Source organism: Pecten maximus, chromosome 4 (assembly GCF_902652985.1).
Source record: "Pecten maximus chromosome 4, xPecMax1.1, whole genome shotgun sequence".
NCBI classification, from domain to species: domain Eukaryota; kingdom Metazoa; phylum Mollusca; class Bivalvia; order Pectinida; family Pectinidae; genus Pecten; species Pecten maximus.
Window position 1 is genome coordinate 17,517,373 of NC_047018.1, and position 26,366 is coordinate 17,543,738.

At 38.5% G+C, this 26,366-nt stretch overlaps 1 protein-coding gene across 1 annotated transcript in view; it reads left to right on the forward strand.

The window, feature by feature from the left end:
- The window catches only part of LOC117326413, a 43,886-nt gene extending 17,735 nt beyond the window's left edge, over nt 1–26,151 (forward strand). Inside the window, exons 2-6 of the mRNA XM_033883161.1 lie at nt 7,938–8,183; nt 11,798–12,037; nt 22,591–22,728; nt 23,328–23,462; nt 26,132–26,151. Coding sequence (XP_033739052.1) covers nt 7,938–8,183; nt 11,798–12,037; nt 22,591–22,728; nt 23,328–23,462; nt 26,132–26,151 — 779 coding nt within the window. The remainder of the gene's footprint in view (nt 1–7,937; nt 8,184–11,797; nt 12,038–22,590; nt 22,729–23,327; nt 23,463–26,131) is intronic.
- The last annotated feature ends 215 nt before the right edge of the window (nt 26,152–26,366 follow it).

The following is a 26,366-nucleotide window of genomic DNA, read 5'->3' on the forward strand; positions in this document are numbered from 1 at the left end:
TTTCCCCCCTTCCCTTTTCCCCCCTTTTTTTTTTCCCCCCCCTTTCCCTTTTTTTTTTTTTGGGGGTTCCCCCCTTCCCTTTTTTAAACCTTTCCCCCCCCCCTTTCCCCTTCCCCCAAACTTGGGGGGGGGGTTCCCCCCCCCCCCCGGCCCCAAAAAGGTTCCCTTTTTTTCCCCCCCCCCTTTTTTTTTTGGGGGTTTTTTTGGGGCCCCCTTTCCTTTTAAATTTTTTTAAATTTAAATTTCCCCCCCCTTTTTTTTTTGGGGTTTTTCCCCCCTTTTCCCATTTCCCTTTTGGGGGAAACCCCCCCCTTCCCATTTCCTTTGGGGGGGTTTTTCCCCCCCCCTTTTTTTTTTTTGGGGTTTTTTCCCCTTTTCCCCCCTTTTCCTTTTTAAAAAACCCCCCCCCCCTTTTTTTTCCCTTTTTTGGGGTTTCCCCCCCCTTTTCCCAATTTGGTGGGGGGGCCCCTCTTCCCTTTAAAATTGTCCGTGATGTGGGGTTTTCCCCCCTCCCCCCTTTTCCCCCCGGTTTGGGGGGAAACCCCCTTTGGCCCCCTTTTTTTTTTGGGGCCCCCCCCCCTTTTAAAAACCTTGCCCGTGTATGTGGGGGGGCCCCCCCCCCCCTTTTCCCCTTTTTTGGGTTTTCCCCCCCCCCCCTTTTGGGGGGGGGGCCCCCTTTCCCCCCCTTCCCTTTTCCCTTGTGGGGGGAAATTTCCCCCCCCCCCCCGGGTGGGTTCCCCTTTTTCCCCCCCCCAAAAATTTTTGCCCCCCCCCTTTTCCCCCCCGGGTTCCGGGGAAATTTTTAAATTTTTAAAAATTTTTTTTTAAAATTTTTTTTTTTTGGGGAAAGGGGCCCTTCCTTGGGTTTTCCCTTTCCCCCCTTTTAATTTCCCTTAAATTTTTTTGGGGTTTTTTTTTCCCCCCCCCCGGGGGGTTTTTTTTTGGGGACTTTAGGTGTACCACCCACCATCCCTTTTCCCTTCCATTTTACACCCCCAACCTTGCCCCTTTGTAAGTGGGGTACCAACTTCCTTTCCATTTTCCGGTTTACCACCTTTGTCCCCGGGTTATTTAACGGGGGAGGTTCCCCATCCTCCTGTTCCTTTTCGTTTAGGTACCCATCCTTCCATTACACTTGACCGGATAGTGAGGTGTACCCATCTCCATGACCACTTCTGTAGTGGTGTCCCATCCCTTTTTTTACCACTTCCGTTACGTGAGGTGTACCCATCTTCCTTTTACCACGCCGGTACGTGAGGTGTTACCATCCTCCCATGTTCCCACTTGTCCGTATGAGTGACTCCTCCCATTGTTCCCACTTGTCCGTATTGAGGTGTACAATCCTTCCCATTGTTACACTTGACATGTAGGAGGTGTACCCATCCCTTCCCATTTTACACTTGCCCGTGTAGTGAGGGTGTACCCTCCTTCCCATTTTACCACTTGTCGGTAGTGAGGTGTACCACCCTTCCCATTGTTACCACTTGTCCGTGTACGTGAGGTGTACCCATCCCTTCCAATTGTTACACTTGTCCGTGTTATTGATGTACCCATCCCTTCCCATTGTTACCACTTGTCCGTGTATGTGAGGTGTACCCATCCTTCCCATTGTTACCACTTGACCGTGTACGTGAGGTGTACCCATCCCTTCCCATTGTTACCACTTGTCCGTGTATGTGAGGTGTACCCATCCCTTCCCATTGTTACCACTTGTCCGTGTATGTGAGGTGTACCCATCCTTCCCATTGTTACCACTTGTCCGTGTACGTGAGGTGTACCCATCCCTTCCCATTGTTACCACTTGACCGTGTACGTGAGGTGTACCCATCCCTTCCCATTGTTACCACTTGTCCGTGTATGTGAGGTGTACCCATCCTTCCCATTGTTACCACTTGACCGTGTACGTGAGGTGTACCCATCCCTTCCCATTGTTACCACTTGTCCGTGTACGTGAGGTGTACCCATCCCTTCCCATTGTTACCACTTGTCCGTGTATGTGAGGTGTACCCATCCTTCCCATTGTTACCACTTGTCCGTGTATGTGAGGTGTACCCATCCCTTCCCACTGTTACCACTTGTCCGTGTATGTGAGGTGTACCCATTCCTTCCCATTGTTACCACTTGACCGTATACGTGAGGTGTACCCATCCCTTCCCATTGTTACCACTTGACCGTATACGTGAGGTGTACCCATCCTTCCCATTGTTAACACTTGTCCATGTATGTGAGGTGTACCAAACTCTTCCCATTGTTACCACTTGTCCGTGTATGTGAGGTGTACCCATCCTTCCCAGTGTTACCACTTGTCCGTGTATGTGAGGTGTACCCATCCCTTCCCATTGTTACGACTTGTCCGTGTATGTGAGGTGTACCCATCTTTTCCCATTGTTACCACTTGTCCGTGTATGTGAGGTGTACCTATCACTTCCCATTGTTACCACTTGTCCATGTATGTGAGGTGTATCCATCCCTTCCCATTGTTACCACTTGTCCGTGTATGTGAGGTGTACCCATCTTTTCCCATTGTTACCACATGACCGTGTGTATGAGGTGTACCCATCTCTTCCCATCGTTACCACTTGTCCGTGTACGTGAGGTGTACCCATCTCTTCCGATTGATAACACTTGTCCGTGTATGTGAGGTGTACCCATCCCTTCCCATTGTTAACACTTGTCCGTGTATGTGAGGTGTACCAATCCCTTCCCATTGTTACCACTTGTCCGTATACGTGAGGTGTACCAATCCCTTCCCATTGTTACCACTTGTCCGTGTAAGTGAGGTGTACCTATCCCTTCCCATTGTTACCACTTGTCCGTATACGTGTGGTGTACCAATCCCTTCCCATTGTTACCACTTGTCCGTGTAAGTGAGGTGTACCAATCCCTTCCCATTGTTACCACTTGTCCGTGTAAGTGAGGTGTACCCATCTCTTCCCATTGTTACGACTTGTCCGTGTACGTGAGGTGTACCCATCTCTTCCCATTGTTAACACTTGTCCGTGTACGTGAGGTGTACCCAACTCTTCCCATTGTTACCACTTGTCCGTGAACGTGAGGTGTACCTATCACTTCCCAGTGTTACCACTTGTCCGTGTACGTGAGGTGTACCCATCTCTTCCCATTGTTACCACTTGTCCGTGTATAGGAGGTGTACCCAACTCTTCCCATTGTTACCACTTGTCCGTGTACGTGAGGTGTACCTATCACTTCCCAGTGTTACCACTTGTCCGTGTACGTGAGGTGTACCCATCCTTCCCATTGTTACCACTTGTCCGTGTACGTGAGGTGTACCCATCCCTTCCCATTGTTACCACTTGTCCGTGTACGTGAGGTGTACCCATCTCTTCCCATTGTTACCACTTGACCGTGTACGTGAGGTGTACCCATCCCTTCCCATTGTTACCACTTGTCCGTGTATGTGAGGTGTACCCATCCTTCCCATTGTTACCACTTGTCCGTGTACGTGAGGTGTACCCATCCTTCCCATTGTTACCACTTGTCCGTGTATGTGAGGTGTACCCATCCCTTCCCATTGTTACCACTTGTCCGTGTATGTGAGGTGTACCCATCCTTCCCATTGTTACCACTTGTCCGTGTATGTGAGGTGTACCCATCCTTCCCATTGTTACCACTTGTCCGTGTATGTGAGGTGTACCCATCCCTTCCCATTGTTACCACTTGTCCGTGTATGTGAGGTGTACCAATCCCTTCCCATTGTTACCACTTGTCCGTGTAAGTGAGGTGTACCCATCCCTTCCCATTGTTACCACTTGACCGTGTACGTGAGGTGTACCCATCCCTTCCCATTGTTAACACTTGTCCGTGTACGTGAGGTGTACCCATCTCTTCCCATTGTTACCACTTGTCCGTGTACGTGAGGTGTACCCATTCCTTCCCATTGTTACCACTTGTCCGTATACGTGAGGTGTACCCATCCCTTCCCATTGTTACCACTTGTCCGTGTACGTGAGGTGTACCCATCTCTTCCCATTGTTACCACTTGTCCGTGTATGTGAGGTGTACCCATCCTTCCCATTGTTACCACTTGTCCGTGTATGTGAGGTGTACCCATCCTTCCCATTGTTACCACTTGTCCGTGTATGTGAGGTGTACCCATCCTTCCCATTGTTACCACTTGTCCGTGTATGTGAGGTGTACCCATCCCTTCCCATTGTTACCACTTGTCCGTGTACGTGAGGTGTACCCATCCTTCCCATTGTTACCACTTGTCCGTGTACGTGAGGTGTACCCATCCTTCCCATTGTTACCACTTGACCGTGTACGTGAGGTGTACCCATCCCTTCCCATTGTTACCACTTGTCCGTGTATGTGAGGTGTACCCATCCCTTCCCAGTGTTACCACTTGTCCGTGTATGTGAGGTGTACCCATCCCTTCCCATTGTTACGACTTGTCCGTGTATGTGAGGTGTACCCATCCCTTCCCATCGTTACCACTTGTCCGTGTATGTGAGGTGTACCCATCCCTTCCCATCATTACCACTTGTCCGTGTATGTGAGGTGTACCCATCCCTTCCCATCGTTACCACTTGTCCGTGTACGTGAGGTGTACCCATCCCTTCCCATTGTTACCACTTGACCGTGTACGTGAGGTGTACCCATCCCTTCCCATTGTTACCACTTGACCGTATACGTGAGGTGTACCCATCCTTCCCATTGTTACCACTTGTCCGTGTATGTGAGGTGTACCCATCCTTCCCATTGTTACACTTGTCCGTGTATGTGAGGTGTACCCATCCCTTCCCATTGTTACCACTTGTCCGTGTATGTGAGGTGTACCCATCCCTTCCCATCGTTACCACTTGTCCGTGTACGTGAGGTGTACCCATCCCTTCCCATTGTTACCACTTGTCCGTGTATGTGAGGTGTACCCATCCCTTCCCATTGTTACCACTTGTCCGTGTATGTGAGGTGTACCCATCTCTTCCCATTGTTACCACTTGTCCGTGTACGTGAGGTGTACCCATCCCTTCCCATTGTTACCACTTGTCCGTGTACGTGAGGTGTACCCATCCTTCCCATTGTTACCACTTGTCCGTGTACGTGAGGTGTACCCATCCTTCCCATTGTTACCACTTGTCCGTGTACGTGAGGTGTACCCATCCTTCCCATTGTTACCACTTGTCCGTGTATGTGAGGTGTACCCATCCTTCCCATTGTTACCACTTGTCCGTGTATGTGAGGTGTACCCATCCCTTCCCATTGTTACCACTTGTCCGTGTACGTGAGGTGTACCCATCCCTTCCCATTGTTACCACTTGTCCGTGTACGTGAGGTGTACCCATCCCTTCCCATTGTTACCACTTGTCCGTGTATGTGAGGTGTACCCATCCCTTCCCATTGTTACCACTTGTCCGTGTACGTGAGGTGTACCCATCCCTTCCCATTGTTACCACTTGTCCGTGTACGTGAGGTGTACCCATCCTTCCCATTGTTACCACTTGTCCGTGTACGTGAGGTGTACCCATCCTTCCCATTGTTACCACTTGTCCGTGTACGTGAGGTGTACCCATCCTTCCCATTGTTACCACTTGTCCGTGTACGTGAGGTGTACCCATCCCTTCCCATTGTTACCACTTGTCCGTGTACGTGAGGTGTACCCATCCTTCCCATTGTTACCACTTGTCCGTGTATGTGAGGTGTACCCATCTCTTCCCATTGTTACCACTTGTCCGTGTATGTGAGGTGTACCCATCCTTCCCATTGTTACCACTTGTCCGTGTACCCATCCCTTCCCATTGTTACCACTTGTCCGTGTACGTGAGGTGTACCCATCTCTTCCCATTGTTACCACTTGTCCGTGTACGTGAGGTGTACCCATCCTTCCCATTGTTACCACTTGTCCGTGTATGTGAGGTGTACCCATCCCTTCCCATTGTTACCACTTGTCCGTGTATGTGAGGTGTACCCATCCTTCCCATTGTTACCACTTGTCCGTGTATGTGAGGTGTACCCATCTCTTCCCATCGTTACCACTTGTCCGTGTACGTGAGGTGTACCCATCCCTTCCCATCGTTACCACTTGTCCGTGTATGTGAGGTGTACCCATCCCTTCCCATTGTTACCACTTGTCCGTGTATGTGAGGTGTACCCATCTCTTCCCAATGTTACCACTTGTCCGTGTACCCATCCCTTCCCATTGTTACCACTTGTCCGTGTACGTGAGGTGTACCCATCCCTTCCCATTGTTATCACTTGTCCGTGTATGTGAGGTGTACCCATCTCTTCCCATTGTTACCACTTGACCGTGTACGTGAGGTGTACCCATCCTTCCCATTGTTACCACTTGTCCGTGTACGTGAGGTGTACCCATCTCTTCCCATTGTTACCAATTGTCCGTGTATGTGAGGTGTACCCATCTCTTCCCAGTGTTACCACTTGTCCGTGTACGTGAGGTGTACCCATCTCTTCCCATTGTTACCACTTGTCCGTGTATGTGAAGTGTACCCATCTCTTCCCATTTTTACCACGTGTCCGTGTACGTCAGGTGTACCCATCGCTTCCCATTGTTTCTACTTGTCCGTGTATATGAGATGTTTACTATTTTCTATATTTACTTCCCGTTGTTTCCCGTTCGAGTTGTCTGCTATTTTCAATTTTTACGTCTGGCGGATTTTGTTGCCCACCATCCAAAGATCATTGTTACATCTATGCAAGACTTTTTTTCTCTCTTTTTCATCTCTGAATCACATCAAATTCGGCAAACCTACAAAAGTCAAGAAAAATAGAAAAATCAATTAAGAACCTTCTGAGAAATAGCAATAATTGTCGAAATCAAAGATGGCTGCCTTTCGTCCAGGGCTGTCGACCAGTTTGTTTCTCGGTTAATTTCAAAATCTAAATGGCAGAACTTAAGGGTAACCATGAGAAATAATAATAACAAACTGTAACAGTGAAAATTCACAAAGTCTAAAAGTTGATCCTTCAGACACATGTACTTCTCATGAAATAGCGATGACAAGTGTTGTTTACGGACAGACAGGACGATATTTCTCAGTTATGGCAATTTATTTTGACCCAGAAAGCAAAATGGCAGGCTATTGAAGTTTCGATTGCTCTAATCTATAAAAAGTTTTCCTTAGATTTCACTCTGATTTCGTATGTAGGTTTTCCTTGTTATCAAATTATATAGCAGTGAAAAAAAACCATATAGCGAATAAACGAATAAAAATTTCCTCTTGGAACCATTTGTTAAATCAAGAATTAGCAAGAGCATTTCAAACGGATGCATAATACGTCCTCCCGACCTTGTTCAATATTTTTTTTTAATTGATATTTCAAGTATTCTTTGACTTGGTAATAATTATTCCAAAACACGTTAAGTCCAAAACGGTTAGGAAATATTAAACAGAAATATGAGCTATACCAAATATTGAATCCATATTGTCCCAAATATATTCAAAATTTTAAATAGTAGAAATTATGTTCCATATTATCGTGTTAGACAGCACAAGAACATCCATTCTAACAACACATGATCTGCATGAATGAGACCACTGAAGATACAGGCATCAAAACTTTACCTGAGAAAATGCACAAGAAAAGTTTAGTCACAAACAAGTGCAGAAATCGGGGAAACAATTCCAAAATAAATCCACATTGTCTTTGTTAGAACATTAGGAAAATAGCATATAATCTAACTAAACTGTAGACACTGAAGAAACTTGCACCAAAACTTTAACCGAATGGACGGACGGCCGAACGTGTGGACGAAAGCAGATGCTTTACCGTACTTCTCCCGTAAAAGTTCGATGGGCGTATAGTGAGCAAGTTTTGTCAATTCCTACATTTATGTTTACAGTGTTTCTATTAATAACATTGGAAGGTTTAGTAGACTTCGTACATACATTTTTTATATCTCCCATCTTAAAAGGTATTTTGTCTGCAGTTTCATTGTATTATTGTTGTTTATATTACAGTAAATTTGTCGCTGAGACGCCAAACTGCTTCGTCAGATTTTCGAGAGGGAAGGGGGCCTTCTAGTTTAGTTGTTGACGGAAACAATTCCGACAAGTTGAATGATCCCAATAATTCCTCCATTCCACAATGCCTCTACACTATAAAAGATCAGAAAACGGCCTTCTGGCAGGTCGACCTGGACCAAACAGTCGTACTGGATCACGTGAAGGTCATCTCTAGGAGAGGAGGATCAGGACAGCTTACACGTAAGGCCATTTTATCATCTAACAAGATTGTCGTTGGTACAGATTTCCTTTATAAAAAAAATACGAAACAGAATAGAAAATATCTGCATTGGTGTTAAAAACTTATGTGGTAAATCTATAGAATCTTGGTTGTGTATATAAAGGAATTGATAAATCGAATTCAATAACCTGGTGTGTCACCAGTCTGTACGCGAATGGCTTATAAAATAATTGAACGAGGTTCATAACTTGCATTTTATATAATAACGAGTGTAGTATACTCCTTATCACATCAATTATTTTTTATGAGAATATACGTATTACATTCAAATTTATTTCTCGTCTCGGGCTTAGATTATCTACAATACAATAGCGTGACGTCCTTTATTTATTGTGACGTCATATATTATTGTACGTGGTAATAGTGTTATTACGCCTGTGTTTTACGATATTTATGACAAAGTCATATGACTTCAAAGAACATGCCAATGTGAGATTTGGACTTTTTATTTGTCTACAGTTGCAATATTGTTACATTATATATTTATATAACAAACTATACCAGAACGTCAAAACAGTGTATATGTTACCAACATCAAGAGCAATTTCTAACATGTATTTTCAGCAAATGGAAGATTTGATTGTTGTTTCTCTCATATCGCGCCATGTTGGATAGAGTTTGCCCATGTAAGATAGGTAAGATAATGTCTTACATAGCATTTCACACGCGCGGAGTAATCTATGTTCAAGGGGGACAACTCTTACAACGTCGTGTACTTTTATTTACATTTGACAGTCTTTAGCTAGATTTATTATATTTAACTATAAAAATACGCATATTCTGAGATTAATATATATATGATATCAGCTATAAACTAATAGGGCTACACGGTTAAACGATTAGACATTTCATCTAAGCGAAAATATAACTTCGTTACTGTACTGTAGATCTACTGCACAGTAGGCCTATAGGATAACATAGTAGACTACAGTAGGCCTACTGGCCTGTTGTAACAGTTACCGTACAGTACAGACTTGCCTACCCTACAGGTTTGTCATTTGCCATTAAAAACATGCAAACACACACAATCACTTGGCAATGATAGGAAGTTGAATAAAAGCCATAAATAAACAAAAGTTTATAAAAAAGAAAATGTCAAACATCATAACCGATGAAATGGTTCCGTTTCCGTCAGCACAGGGGCCTGGATTGTTTACTCTACTGTCAGTAGGCCTACTGAACTCAGTAATATAACCCGTGTATTTGGAACATTCGGTACAAATGACACCCCTCGATATTCATATAAAGAAATATTTATTATATTTTTAACACAGAGTCTAGGACCTAGATCTACTGTATATTTGCGTAGATTAACCTGGAAAACTAACTGTTATCCTAGCCTTTCATACCGATGGACCTACCTTCGTCATTCTATCAAGAAAACTAGTTAAACACATATAAGCTAAATCCTATGTCACAGAAAGGATCGAATACTCGTATCGAGTCACTGTTCGCTCGTTCACACATGAAGTTGCCAAAATCACCGTGAATTCAAAATTACCACCCGAGAAACATCGCCGCGTCATGACGATCGAGATCAACATCACTCTCAATAGCCTTGAACTATGAATGGAATTCCAGTGATAGTCGTGACGTCATGCAGTGACGTAGTATTTTATAAGAAATGTGACTTGGCAATAAAAAGCACAGTGTGTTCCGTGAAATGATCAAATATGTCGAGGTTCAAATCAAATCATATGTAAAATTGGATAACTCTTTTCAGCGTTGGATTTTTTAAAGTATTGTTGATAGAACTTCTTTTTCTCGGATGTTGACAATTTGGTCACGGCCACGTCAAAAGTCGATCAAGTTACGGCAATTTTTAACGGCGAATTGTTCATTCAATCATCACTTAACCACAAAAGGAATGAAACTTGTGTGCAAACATAGTTTGCAAAAATCAGGTATGATCTTTCAGAATATCATAAGTATTTTGAGTAAAAACGTCAAATAAAAAAATTACAAAATTGAGCCTGGATTGTTTACTCTACTGTCAGTAGGCCTACTGAACTCAGTAATATAACCCGTGTATTTGGAACATTCGGTACAAATGACACCCCTCGATATTCATATAAAGAAATATTTATTATATTTTTAACACAGAGTCTAGGACCTAGATCTACTGTATATTTGCGTAGATTAACCTGGAAAACTAACTGTTATCCTAGCCTTTCATACCGATGGACCTACCTTCGTCATTCTATCAAGAAAACTAGTTAAACACATATAAGCTTAATCCTATGTCACAGAAAGGATCGAATACTCGTATCGAGTCACTGTTCGCTCGTTCACACATGAAGTTGCCAAAATCACCGTGAATTCAAAATTACCACCCGAGAAACATCGCCGCGTCATGACGATCGAGATCAACATCACTCTCAATAGCCTTGAACTATGAATGGAATTCCAGTGATAGTCGTGACGTCATGCAGTGACGTAGTATTTTATAAGAAATGTGACTTGGCAATAAAAAGCACAGTGTGTTCCGTGAAATGATCAAATATGTCGAGGTTCAAATCAAATCATATGTAAAATTGGATAACTCTTTTCAGCGTTGGATTTTTTAAAGTATTGTTGATAGAACTTCTTTTTCTCGGATGTTGACAATTTGGTCACGGCCACGTCAAAAGTCGATCAAGTTACGGCAATTTTTAACGGCGAATTGTTCATTCAATCATCACTTAACCACAAAAGGAATGAAACTTGTGTGCAAACATAGTTTGCAAAAATCAGGTATGATCTTTCAGAATATCATAAGTATTTTGAGTAAAAACGTCAAATAAAAAAATTACAAAATTGAAGAATATGGATGGCTGAGGTACACTTTCGCCAGAAATTTGGTAATGATATGAGAGAAAAAGACTCTTTCATTATGTGTGTATGTAGGATAGGGATATTCTACCCTCGGGATCACAAAATGTGGTAAAACCCTCGGCAAGCCTCGGGTTTCACCACATTTTGTGACCCCTCGGGTGGAATATCCCTATCCTACATATACACATATGAAAGAGTCTTATAATCTCCCTAATGAATGAGGTTTTTATGGTTATATCACATACTAATCTGCAAAAATGACCTCGGTATATAACCATATATATTGTTTCCACTGACACGAAGCTGTCAAATGTCAAACATTTCGAGCCATATTTTCTTTTTAAATTGATGGCTCAAAATGTTGTTTATATACCGCATAATATACCCAGTTATATATACCATGTCAATCACTGCGTCATATATACGTACCGTGCAATATACCCCGCTATAGATGCCGTGCCATATACCGCGTCATATATACGACTAGTAAGGTACATGGTAGACAAAAAAGATATGTCCGTATGGCGTATTGTATGGCAAATTTTAGAAAATCTAATATACAAGTGTATTAATAATTCGCCATTCTCCCGGTTTTGGTTTATTTCTTTAAATGCCATATCTAAGGAAATATTTTTGAAGATCCGATCATGAACGTAATTCCTAAGAATATAATCAATACACATAAACAACTAAATGCCATATACATGTGATAATACAAATAGTATCTTTCCATCATCAAATATATTTTACATTATAACAGATCAAAGACGTCGGAACGGCTACTCCATCCTTGTGTCAAGGTCGTCTACATACCTACCCATGACACCTAACAACACCTGTTATAGTGATACGGACCCTAGTCTGAGTGTCAGAAACAACGAAACCCAGTGGTGTAGTAACATAGGCAGTTATGTCACTATCTACAACCAAAGGAATACCCTCTCGGGGAGAACCTATAGTAGAAATGCTGTTCTGGAATTATGTGAGGTCATGGTCATGGGTACGTGGTTTGTTTTTTATACATGTTTATTTTATTCACAAAAGAGAGGTGTTTTTAATACGGTTACATGTAGTTCAGTGAAACTAAGTAATAATACATTTGAAACAATTTGTTTTCCATACTATACAAAGAAGATTATTATCACTAATGACTGCATAAAGAGAGTTATTTATTCATTATTATATCTATTTCTTGCATTTTTCGCCATTGAAATATAGAATTTTTCACAAATGATAAAACTTATATTTTCACTGTAGCGATGAGCAGTGAAAATAAAAGATTTTGCAGTGAAAATAAGAGTTTTTCCGTTGTTAACCAGTCAAAGCGAACCTTTGTATTTTCCAATCGAAGCAGAGATAGATAAATTGGTTATTTTGCTGTATTTCTGAAATATTCAGACTACTTTTTGACAACTTTAAATACTCACTTGATGTCAGTTATTCATGCACAGATTATCCGATAACAGCAGAAAACGTTTAAATTGCACTGATTAGTCCTTTTAAAATGGCGCCGTCAAGTTGACGTGGAGTCACATCACAAAGAGATGACGTCATTACTGATTCCCGCACTTTTTGACTATTAATTTTTCGATGCTTTTAATTTCGTTTTTCAGTATATGAAATGCAATAAAAAGAAAATTGAATGTCCTCTATTCACAAGGGTAAAAGGGAGGTGAAATGAAAAAAGATAAGACAAAAATGAGACAGAAACAAGAAATAACTTAATTATGATGATTGTTATGTAAAACTTTGGTAAAATAAATTAACGAGCTAATGCGTTTCAGCACGGATTACAAAATTATAACAATTTGAATCATTTTTTTGTCGATAATAAGACTGCATTTGAATCAGGAATATAACTTTATGTCACTTATTCAGCTTGCGTTCAATCATAACTTTGCTTCGTTTTTAACTGTATACCTGTATTTTGCATTTACCGCTACATTGACCAATCACATACTTCATTTTGAACAGTAACGCCATCTGTCGCGTCATACCGGAGCCAAAAGAATATTATACGGCCATGCCGAAAAGATAAGGATAGATATCAGAGCAAGCATATCATGACAGGAAGTCAAAACAGGGCTAGATACTAATTTAGGTTAAATCATAGGATAGCTACTGAATAATTGAAATTTCAATTGAGGACAAAAAGTGTTGTCAGCCTAATTTATGTCAGGTTTTAGGAGAAATCGATTTATTTGATCAATTTCTTCCATTCATTTATGAAAAATTGTAGACAAGGGTCACCTTTGCTATATGAAAAACGTTTTCGAACCACATAATTTTCTTTTAATACATCTTCAGACCAGAACTATACATGTACACGGTACCCTCTCAGTAACGACTCTAGTAGATATAGGATTTAGTTAGAAGAACAATTTCATTATCAATGCAATTATAAATGCCGTGTTTATCATATCTATTCCGATGCCGATGGCAAAAGAGAAACGAATTTCCATGAGGCAGAGGAAGCGAACGGAGAGAGCGCTAATCATGGCACAGGATGTGATGAACTTTATAAACAGCAGAGTGTTTTGAAAAGTGAATAGTGTGAACATCTGCTGTCGGCATCGGAGTAGTTTATTTGAATTGTTTATTCATTTGATAATCTATTGTCATAATAAATATTTTTTATTTACATCCTCATTTATATTCATTTGAATAGAACCCCCCCCCCCCCCCCCCCATCTCTCTCTCTCTCTGGTGTAACGTCATGAATTGATATCTGTTGATGACGTCATAATACGATGGGGCATAATATCATATTCAATTGATTTCAGATGGAAAAATAATCATGAAAACGTCGTTATTGCATTCTATTGTATCATATGCACTTTGTGTTGGTGCCCCGAAGAAAAAGTTTTGAATTTCCTGTCGTAGTTTAACTGTGATGAATACATATATATAATGTATATGGGTCAAAGAAGTAATATAAACAGTATAATCCAGATAACACTGGATCCTCACATAAATGTATGGAGGATACGAATTACTTGAAATGATTATATGGGGCAAAGAAGTAATTCAAACAGTGTGGACAATGAGGCTTGTTAAATTTTCGAGGCAATCCGCCCCTTTATCAAAACACAAAAAATACAAATACAATCACATAATATATATAAGAAGTAGTGGAAATACAATAAAATACAATAAAAAATAATGTTTAAGTAACTGGAGAAACAACAATGAACCCTTCGGCAAACGTGGGCCGAAGGCGGATACTAGCGTGACTGTATCATGTTCAACACTAGAACGCTATGCGACCAACGGCAGAGATATTTTGAATTTCCCCGCACGTGAAAGTATATCGAAGAGTTCAAAGACGATTCGTCCCTAAACACTGCTTGTGGAAGACATTGCATTGATATCAGATTTCAGAATAAAAATGTTGCATTATCGTCTCTACAGTGATTGATTAAATATCGTGTACAAAGTCTGAAAAACTTTGAAAAATATCTTTTAAATAATAACCAGTTGAGTGACAGAAGTCGACTATTTACGGAGAAAGCTGCACCATAAGGTGTCGAGAGATACAGGTGGATGGAGAACACGGGGAGGTTTAATGGTCTACATCATGAACGTATTAGAAAATGTTCCGCGTTTGGTATTCCTGAATTATACGCATAAGCTACAATATATACTTATTGTATGAGTATGAGGGAAATAGCACTTTTATTGTTGCCCGACACATTAAGTATTTCCCGAGGCGGAGCCGAGGGAAATAGTTAATGTCAAGGGGGACAAAAGTTAAGTGCTAATTCCAGAAATACCCATGCAATAACTTTTATCTTACCTGCATTTAAATTATTTTTTTTTCTCTCGAACCGGTGTTCATATCCTCCAGTGTTCCTAATGCTTTTCCCCGAAGATAGTCTTTCAGTATGCTAACTGCCATTTTTTACTACTTGTGTGTTAGCACTGTCTTTTCAGAAACAATCCTCTCCATCGCTTCTTCATACAGATTTTCGAATCTTGTAGATGAAGCCATTTTCCGAAATGTTTCTGTAGCATTTACTCGAACAATTTTAGTAAACAAACAGTGTCAACTTCGTGTTGTTCTGGAAAACGCTTATGTTTTCTAAAGCGCTTGCTAAGGATGTGGTTCTACAATACAATACTTTATATAAGAAACTCACATATTTTAGCAAACTCTGTTACATTTTCAATGGAAATTGGTTAGAATTCCGTCAGGGCTCCCCTTTCAAAATGACATATTATCAGAGAATGTCAAGTGCAAATGCTTTGCTAAGGAGTCAAAAGTAGGTCAAAATCTTAAACTGAGAAATTATTTTCATTGCAAATGAAAGACCATGATCCACTGAAACAGAGTGTCATGATCATCAGATGAAAAATCACCCAAATATGCACATAAAAAGTTTCTGCTCTTTTATGAAGGTTCGATGTTTGTCTCATCGGTAGCATGAATGGCTGGCTACAAATATTTTGCTTATCTCTTGACCTTGGCCTTCATTCAAGGTCACAGGGGTCAAATGTTTCTAATGAATATGTTTACAACGTTTCAAGGTAAAATCATCAAAAATAACTCAAATATGGCACTTTGAAAAATGTATTCCCGCCAAAATTCAAAATTATCGAAAAATTACAATCAATTTTTTTTCTTTCATTACTGTGACACATCATTATTCACTTGATAATTAGCATATCTACAGAATGAATTGTTGGCTGAAACAGTTATGCAAATAGTTCAAGGTCATTGTAATCAAATGACCAGTCAAAGAACGGAGAATGAAGAGAAAACAAAAAGAAAACAGGTATAGCACATGAGTGCGACCGTCAGATATAACATATCCGAGATCATTTCCTGGTTGTAGTTCTCTTGTTTTTGGTCAAATTGGCTGGCATTTTATCAAATACTTTATGGATGGAAAGGTGATTTTTATCAAAATTGTAAATTTCATGCAGGTGTAACGTGAAAAAATGACCCGGATAGAAAATATACCCGAGGTCATTTTTTTACGTAGAGAACTTACTCGGGCAGCTGTAAAAAAAATAACCCATGGTTGTTAAAAAATGACCCGGAAACCGAGTCAAATATCTACGGGTTATTTTATTATTATTTTTTTTTTGAAGAATATCATTTTATCAATCAACGCGAATGAAAACGTGCATTAAGGACAATTTTGGATTAATGTTCACCACTCGCAACAACATCGGGGAATTTCGGCAATCTTCAGAAATTTTCCGAAGTTGGTACAGCACTAATAATTCCGCAACGATTTATATAATGGTAGCGTTCATAGACATAGACATTGGCATCGGTCATATAAACACTTTCCTCCGCTTTACCATCTACCATTAGAAAAAACTTTGAATACAAATGTAAATGTATAGTACTGGTCCATTGGTTGACACAGAAAACCGTAATTTTTTATATGAAATGACCCGGAATTGACCCCCCGACCCCTCCCTGTTTTAAATCCATAGTTAACTAAAACATTGATTCAATCTACATTATGTAGTTCATATCTAATATTTACCAGCCCCCATTCGAGCATGTAACGGCCATTTCCTTACTCGGGTGAGAAGTCATGCATGACTCACTGTTGTTGACTCGGATGAAGATCCCATTGTTTTAAAGCGAATAGCTCAACTTTGTCAATCTCAAGATTGTGTTTTCTAATAATTCAAATTTATATATAACCCTTTATAAATAGGTCAAAATATTCAACAATCGCCCAACATAACGTCCCGGTCAGAAATTCGCTGCAAAAGGCATCGGTTTCATACGTCCGGCCCTTAATATTTTGTAATAAAAAAAAAATATATTTCATAAAATATTTAAAGATAATTTAGAGAAAATAAGATATTTATGAGATTTTTTGGAGACACCATTTCGGGTATGTTCAATCGACGATTAATATCTTAAACATCCATCCTCATTTGTTCCTTTCAATCCAATGAATTGGTAGTGAAAATCTAATTACAAATTAGATGTGTTTTGATTTGGCAACCCTAGAGAAGGAAAAGGAGTTAAAAACGACTTTTGTCTGTTTTCCTACTGTAGATAAGTAACACATGTGTGTCTCGAGTATGATTTCTTCAATAGTTTAATTGATCGGGTAAAAAAACCTCAAAAATTATAGTCAACTACAATAAAAAAAAAGAAAGAAGAAGAACTAGGTTCATTTTCTACTGTGGAAAAATGACCCGGGTATATTTTCTACTATGGCAAAATGTGACCCGGGTATATTTTTTTCTTTGGAAAAAGTGACCCGGGTATGTTTTCTACTGTGGAAAAATTACCCGGGTATATTTTCAGCTTGGTAAAAGGTGATCCGGTCCAAAATTGTATAATGAATAAGTTATATGTGTTTATCTTTTTTGAAAAATGAACCAGTCATATTCCCTAGCCCTTATTGCCGACAGGACATCTGAGCACGAATCGACAAAGGCAACACCATTCTCCCCAATAGCTACATTATCTTTAGGGTCCAGTCATACCATGTTCTGATTCAAGACTACGTAATTAATCACCTGAAGGAAACCTGTTGAAAATCAACCTGTAAAAGAGTATGTCAAAAGCGCAAGGATGCAAGAGGTAGGCACGTGAGGAACTGACATCGAGATTGATGCAATGGTCACTAAATTGAAAACCATCATATACTAACCATTTGCATTCGACGGAAATTTGAGAAACTACATCTCCAAAGCTTACTGGTCTCTTCTGTCACAAGCGTCTTTAGATGCCACTTTAGTGAATACACACGAAGATGAACGGGTTTTGATGGACACAGGTTTTGACCACACGATCTTTGTCCATGGCTTCACAGATGTCCCATACAATGTTAGTAGAGGAGTCGGTATCGACAATATTGTTCCAAATACATATGTTCAACCTGCTCTCCAAAGAGGAAGCCTTTGGTGATGCGCTTCTTAGACAAATAATATACAAACAAGAATCATCAAATCTAATGATAAACACCATCAATGATCTGTCCGTTAATAAATAACCCCCGTTAATAAAACAATACATATACAGGTAACAATATTGAATTTATTCATGCGGTTGAATAAATCAATAACTTGTTTTCACCAATTTTGAGTCTTTTATATGAAATCAAACATGTGTAAAGGACATCTCTATATAAGGACAGATTCAGACAATACCTGTCTAACTGATACTTTTGTTGTCCTTTTAAGGCATGTTTTGTTCCTTGACAGATGTAAGCAACCAGAGGAATGAAATGATTTTTATTATCGGATCAACTTTAAAGTGTCCTGTATGGATATCCATCGCGGAGTGTATCCGAGTACTGGAATAGCTTACCAACTCATATTAGGGCCAACAATAACGTTTTATTAATGTACATTTGTAATTCGAATTCACACACAGGTCGCAAGATATTTGCAACAGAGGGAGTATTTCGAAAATTTAAGGGAATCATCTCAAAATAATTTTGACTCGGTTTTCATATTTCGGCTTAGGCTCTCAAAATTCGTGTTACCACATCGAAAAACTGAGATAGAAATAAAACTGACGTGGCAGTAATACGCTTCCGTAGCAGTAGCTATAAGTATTATAGGCAGAAATAGTCGTTGAATATGAAATATACCAGAGCTTATCATGACACGTAATCATGACCTTTGCAAAGTTCTTCTATCTTACATACAAATATATTGGCGATGTCTAAATAACTGTCGAATTTGAAATTGAAGACACCACAGACTCTTCAATATCAGCCACTTACCCTGATCTTTGCCTGCTGGGTCCCTTGTCGCCACCCGATTCTCATTTAAGATTGTGACTTGAGTAAGATTTAACCTAGATTTGTATGTCTCCGTGTCGCCGTGACCTAGATTTGTATGTCGAGTGTCATCGTGACCTTGATTTGTATGGAGGGTGTCGTCGATGAAGCAGAGAACGCTTACTCTTCCGGAACACCTGGTTCCCTTCTCCTTGTACTTTTAAATTATTAGTTTGCTAAATGTTATTGCTATAAAGTTTTACATGAATATATATGTTTCGACGATAACATTTCTCAAATGTCGGTAAGTTTTTGTGGAATGCAGATCAGACGTAATTTTGCCGAATGCAGAAACTAAAATATCGGATTGGTATATAAAAACAACACAACGATTTCAGTTCTTTAGTAGCAATATAACTATTTCATACATTATTTACAAGCTCTATAAAAAAGCAGAACGGGATAAACTTTGAGTAATCCGAGTTGATCGAGGTATTCGAGTCAAACGAGTTCGAGTTGATAGAGGTTTAACTGTGTTAGAAAACGTCAAAAAACAACTTTCACGTGATATTTTCATTACCAGGGAACTCATTAACTTTTTAAATGTAGGGGTTATTTTTTCTACAGTGGGTCACTTTTTCACTGAACGAAACCGAAATTATCGAGGCGGGCCATTTTTCTACGGGCAACCGGGTATGATTTCTACTGTAGAATAATGACCCCGGGTACTTTTTCTACCCCAGGTCATTTTTTCTGCCTATAGATTTCATTTTTCTTTCTAGAGAGGTGCAAAAATTTATCAAAGCAGGAAAATCACATTTTAATTGAAATTATTCAAATTTGGTTAGAATTATGAGGAGGTGCAAAACTACACTACAGTTTACATAGGAAAAGTTCAGAAATACATTGCATGTTTAGACTCAGGTGACCGTAAGGACCCATTGGCCTATTGTTTTTTCTGAACTTTTCGCCATCACAGTTAAATCAGTTGTCAAATAACTACTTTTGATGAGTCAGAACCGGAAATGTGTCAATTACTTTCATAAAATATTTTAAGGCTAAAGCTTTGTCAAAAATTTAACGATTGTTTTAAAAGCTATATATTTCAGCTCATAATTTGCATTAGATCGACCTGTAAAGAATATAAGATCATGTTACTTGTGTTTTCATAGCTTATGCTGTTTAATAAGATAACCCTGTCGTACACCTATGGTGAGCAACACTAAGTAGGCGATATATGGGCCGCAAAAGATGATTTGAATTAAAAAATAAATAAATAAATAAATAAATAAAATCCCTACAAGCTAACAGTACACGACAACGTACACATGTAAAATAGAAATAGGATTAGAAGCTAGCAGTAGACGACAACGTAAAATAGAAATAGGATTAGAAGCTAACAGTAGAGGACAGCGTAAAATAGAAATAGGATTAGAAGCTAACAGTAGACGACAACGTAAAATAGAAATAGGATTAGAAGCTAACAGTAGACGACAACGTAAAATAGAAATAGGATTAGAAGCTAGCAGTAGACCACAACGTAAAATAGAAATAGGATTAGAAGCTAGCAGTAGACGACAACGTAAAATAGAAATAGGATTAGAAGCTAACAGTAGACGACAACGTAAAATAGAAATAGGATTAGAAGCTAACAGTAGAGGACAGCGTAAAATAGAAATAGGATTAGAAGCTAACAGTAGACGACAGCGTAAAATAGAAATAGGATTAGAAGCTAACAGTAGAGGACAACGTAAAATAGAAATAGGATTAAAGCTAGCAGTAGACGACAGCGTAAAATAGAAATAGGATTAGAAGCTAACAGTAGACGACAACGTAAAATAGAAATAGGATTAGAAGCTAACAGTAGAGGACAGCGTAAAATAGAAATAGGATTAGAAGCTAACAGTAGACGACAACGTAAAATAGAAATAGGATTAGAAGCTAACAGTAGACGACAACGTAAAATAGAAATAGGATTAGAAGCCAACAGTAGACGACAACTTAAAATAGAAATAGTATTAAAGCTAACAGTAGACGACAACGTAAAATAGAAATAGGATTAGAAGCTAACAGTAGACGACAACATAAAATAGAAATAGGATTAGAAGCTAACAGTAGAGGACAGCGTAAAATAGAAATAGGATTAGAAGCTAACAGTAGACGACATCGTAAAATAGAAATAGGATTAGAAGCTAACAGTAGACGACAACGTAAAATAGAAATAGGATTAGAAGCTAACAGTAGAGGACAGCGTAAAATAGAAATAGGATTAGAAGCTAACAGTAGACGACAACGTAAAATAGAAATAGGATTAGAAGCTAACAGTAGACGACAACGTAAAATAGAAATAGGATTAGAAGCTAACAGTAGAGGACAGCGTAAAATAGAAATAGGATTAGAAGCTAACAGTAGACGACATCGTAAAATAGAAATAGGATTAGAAGCTAACAGTAGAGGACAGCGTAAAATAGAAATAGGATTAGAAGCTAACAGTAGACGACAACGTAAGATAGAAATAGGATTAGAAGCTAACAGTAGACGACAACGTAAAATAGAAATAGGATTAGAAGCTAACAGTAGAGGACAGCGTAAAATAGAAATAGGATTAGAAGCTAACAGTAGACGACAACGTAAAATAGAAATAGGATTAGAAGCCAACAGTAGACGACAACGTAAAATAGAAATAGGATTAGAGGCTAACAGTACACGACAACGTAAAATAGAAATAGGATTAGAAGCTAACAGTAGACGACAACGTAAAATAGAAATAGGATTAGAGGCTAACAGTACACGACAACGTAAAATAGAAATAGGATTAGAAGCTAGCAGTAGACGACAGCGTAAAATAGAAATAGGATTAGAAGCTAGCAGTAGACGACAGCGTAAAATAGAAATAGGATTAGAAGCTAACAGTAGACGACAGCGTAAAATAGAAATAGGATTAGAAGCTAACAGTAGACGACAACGTAAAATAGAAATAGGATTAGAAGCTAACAGTAGACGACAACGTAAAATAGAAATAGGATTAGAAGCTAACAGTAGAGGACAGCGTAAAATAGAAATAGGATTAGAAGCTAGCAGTAGACGACAGCGTAAAATAGAAATAGGATTAGAAGCTAGCAGTAGACGACAGCGTAAAATAGAAATAGGATTAGAAGCTAACAGTAGAGGACAGCGTAAAATAGAAATAGGATTAGAAGCTAACAGTAGACAACAACGTAAAATAGAAATAGGATTAGAAGCTAACAGTAGAGGACAGCGTAAAATAGAAATAGGATTAGAAGCTAACAGTAGACAACAACGTAAAATAGAAATAGGATTAAAGCTAGCAGTAGACGACAACGTAAAATAGAAATAGGATTAGAAGCTAACAGTAGAGGACAACGTAAAATAGAAATAGGATTAGAAGCTAACAGTAGAGGACAGCGTAAAATAGAAATAGGATTAGAAGCTAACAGTAGAGGACAGCGTAAAATAGAAATAGGATTAGAAGCTAACAGTAGAGGACAACGTAAAATAGAAATAGGATTAGAAGCTAACAGTAGACGACAACGTAAAATAGAAATAGGATTAGAAGCTAACAGTAGACGCCAACGTAAAATAGAAATAGGATTAGAAGCTAACAGTAGAGGACAACGTAAAATAGAAATAGGATTAGAAGCTAACAGTAGACGACAGCGTTAACAATTATACATAATAATTATTATACATAACATAGTAAGACAAATGACGAAGGAAGACAACTTCATGACCCGTGCTGGGCCTCGAACTCACGATATACAAAACAATCATATAATACCTTAAAGTTGCTATATACGTTGTTATATGCTTTGTTTATTTACAGGTTGTCCAATACACAAACATGGAGATAACTGTATGGAAAACTGCCCTCAAAACTGTTACGAAAATATGTGTTTCCCTAGAAATGGAACTTGTATGAAAGGTTGTCTGCCGGGTTACAAAGGATCTACATGTCAAGAGGGTAAATCAGTGGATTTTAATCGATAATGTGACCAATTTAGAATGCGCCAATTAGTTAATTTTGAAATTTCGTTTGGAAATACATGTACGAGTGGGTTGAGACAAATAACTTACTGTAATTGTTGACTTTATCTTAAGACTTGTACGTTTAATTATCATCAGTGGATTAACCAAAATGATATTTAATGCTTACACTTAAATGATTAACTGTATTCCATTAGTGGAATCGTTTGAACGGGATCCAAGCAAGCGTCACTAATTGACCTCTTGTCGCGCACAATATAAAGTGTGCCTGGGTGAAATGAATTAATTGAAAAATTGAAGTAGTCTTATTACCTGGTGTAATGATAATAGTTTTTTTTCACTAATTACCTGGTGTACCAATAATAACCATTTGGACTAATAACCTGGTGTAAAAGAATATTTAGATACATTTTACATCGTCATACATGACTGTTTTAGTCATAGTAGGTTTTTACAGTAGTTTTTGATCTATTTTAGTTATCACTGAAGTATACAATATAGCTCACAACAATCTCAGTTTTACAATGTATTTAATTCCACAACACATAATCCTTTCGATACTCCTCTGTGTTACAGAGTGTCCTGACTACTACTACGGAGCTCGCTGTGCTAGTGTATGTAACTGTAAAGAATGGCCGTGTGATGTCAGGTTTGGTATGTGTCCCCCGGGAGGATGTGAACCTGGGTACAAAGGATTAGAATGCAGTAAAGGTAATCAATACACATTTCAATGTGTTCGTATATTAGCTGACCACTGTGATAATATCGACATGATATTTATCAGGTTTCAGTTCCCCAGTATTTTATGCCCCTACCCTTGTCAATCTGTGCCCCACATTTATGTCATTTGTACATCATAGTGTCATAATATGAAGCTCTACATCTAGCTGGAAACACATCAGGACTGGTCAGATGAGTGTCTGAATGCACGGTGTCGACATTTACATATAGGTAGTGTTATTTATTCATACATCACTCAAAATTTTGATATTTCATTACATGAATGCCTGCTTTCCTCACAGTTAACACAAATCAATACACGGAGTTTCTTACTATTATCACAGTAATATTACGTAAGTTAACCACTTAAATAAATCAAAGTACTGAAGCGCTAAAACTCTTGTGCAATTTTATCAGTTGACAATACTAACAAAAGTATTTTACAAGTCATTTTATTTTGTTGGAATTGTACCACAAGCAGGATTTCCCTTATTTTAGAGCACGTCAATATTCAGTTCATTCAGAGACATATATACAGAGAGATTGGCAGCTCTCTATTTGCCCTTGTGTTTACATAGTGGCCCCTGACCTTCCCACAATCCTTTGCGGTCACTCGGTTCAGTCTTCACTAGACGCCATATTGGAGAAAACTTGAAAACCAGACACATAATTATCGATAATTTCTATTTGAAATCATCACCAAGATCCAATTATGTGCTTTAATTTTATTAATATCAAAGTGCAGAAGTGTCATCAATATGAAATATATCACAATTTGCTGTCCAAGTGTTTGTATTTTGAGTATGAAAGTCAAGCACAACGCAGGAAAGATCGGCGGGAATCTCCAATTTTCGAAAAGTCCCTATGGGGTTTTCGAGAATACGGATAAATGACAACAATGTGCATGATAATCAAGACCACATTCCATAAGTATGATAGTTTTTGGTTAATGTGGTAACTTTTGTAGTGGCCTAGATAAAACAATGTGCTTTTTGTGTGCGTTTAAAATTGACGATGTTTTGGTCGGACGTAATGGCTGCTTAATTACAAAACTTGGACATGTCGAATAGGACCCAATGGATTTTAGAAAATACGGATAAATGGCAACAATGTGCATGATCAATAAGACTATATCCCATAAGTATGATAGTTTTTGGTTAATGTGGTAACTTTTGTAGTGGCCAAAATAAAACGATGTGCTTTTTGTGTGCGTTTAAAATTGACGATGTTTTGGTCTGACGTAATGGCGGCTATTTACAAACTTGGACATGTCGAATAGGACCCAATGGATTTTAGAAAATACGGATAAATGACAACAATATGCATGATCAATAAGACTATATCCCATAAGTTTGATAGTTTTTGGTTAATGTGGTAACTTTTGTAGTGGCCAAAATAAAACGATGTGCTTTTTGTGTTCGTTTAAAATTGACGATGTTTTGGTCTGACGTAATGGCGGCTTAATTACAAACTTGGACATGTCGAATAGGACCCAATGGATTTTCGAAAATACGGATAAATGACAACAATATGCATGATCAATAAGACTATATCCCATAAGTTTGATAGTTTTTGGTTAATGTGGTAACTTTTGTAGTGACCAAAATAAAACGATGTGCTTTCTGTGCGTATTTAAAATGACGATGTTTTGGTCTGACGTAATGGCGTAGTGGTCACGAATAAAGGGAGCCACTATCTGTACGGGGAAATAGCGATGTTACTAATCTCTCTGTATATATGTCTCTGGTTCATTACTCTACTTTGACAGATAGCATATTTGGACCTAACCAACCTTAAATGCCCATTGTATGCATTTTAGTTAGTCAAAAGCCGTTTGTATGTGTTTACACAGTTTAAACATTGAATAGGTTTAATAAAATCTGATGAAATAGGGCCAAGGTAGACTGATTTAATATCCTTAAATACATTGATTCAAGATACTGAAATAATTATCAAATCATACTTGCAAAATAGTACTAAATGTATTTATGGTTAATACGGTAATTATAGGTCCATCACGTGACGGGATATGTACGGTCACCATTGGGTGTATGACAAAAGTAATCGTGTACTACTGTGTACGGGCCACACTAAAATACGCCATAGGGAAATATACGCCATAGGTACGCCATAGGAGTTTTTCGCACGCCATAGCAAAATGTAACCGATATATACACAAAATAACTTGTTTTTTTCATTGATATACCTATTTTACAGGTTCTGATAAAGTTTCATTTCAAACAAATGTGTACTTTGTAAGAAAATCGGTCTTATTTGCGTAGTCAGTTTCAAGCACTATACGCCATACGTGTTTATGCACGCCATAGCAAAGTTCAAGGGTTGTTTCTGCAAAATCAAAGAATTTTTCACATTGTATGTGTATTATACATGATTTAGTAAAGATTCATGAAATAAAAATGTGTACTTTGTAAGAAAATCGGTCTTATTTGCGTAGTCAGTTTCAAGCACTTTACACTACTAGATCCTCTACAGTACGCCATACGTGTTTATGCACGCCATAGCAAAGTTCAAGGGTTGTTTCTGCAAAATCAATGAATGTTTCACATTGTATGTGTATTATACATGATTTAGTAAATATTCGTGAAATAAAAATGTGTATTTTGTAAGAAAATTGATGTTTTTGTCTATCGCAATTTCAGGTCGATTTCAAGGGAAGTAACTCTTGCAAAATGATTAGAAGGACACTATTAATTGGTATATAATATGAAACCAAAGATATATGTTGACATCTCTGAAATGATATATATATTATATATATATATAAATTATGTAATTTAATACAGAAAATATTCTGAAATTTTCAGAAGATGAAAGATGGAAGCATGGAAGATATTAATCTATATATCTTAAATCATGTTTACTTATATATAATGA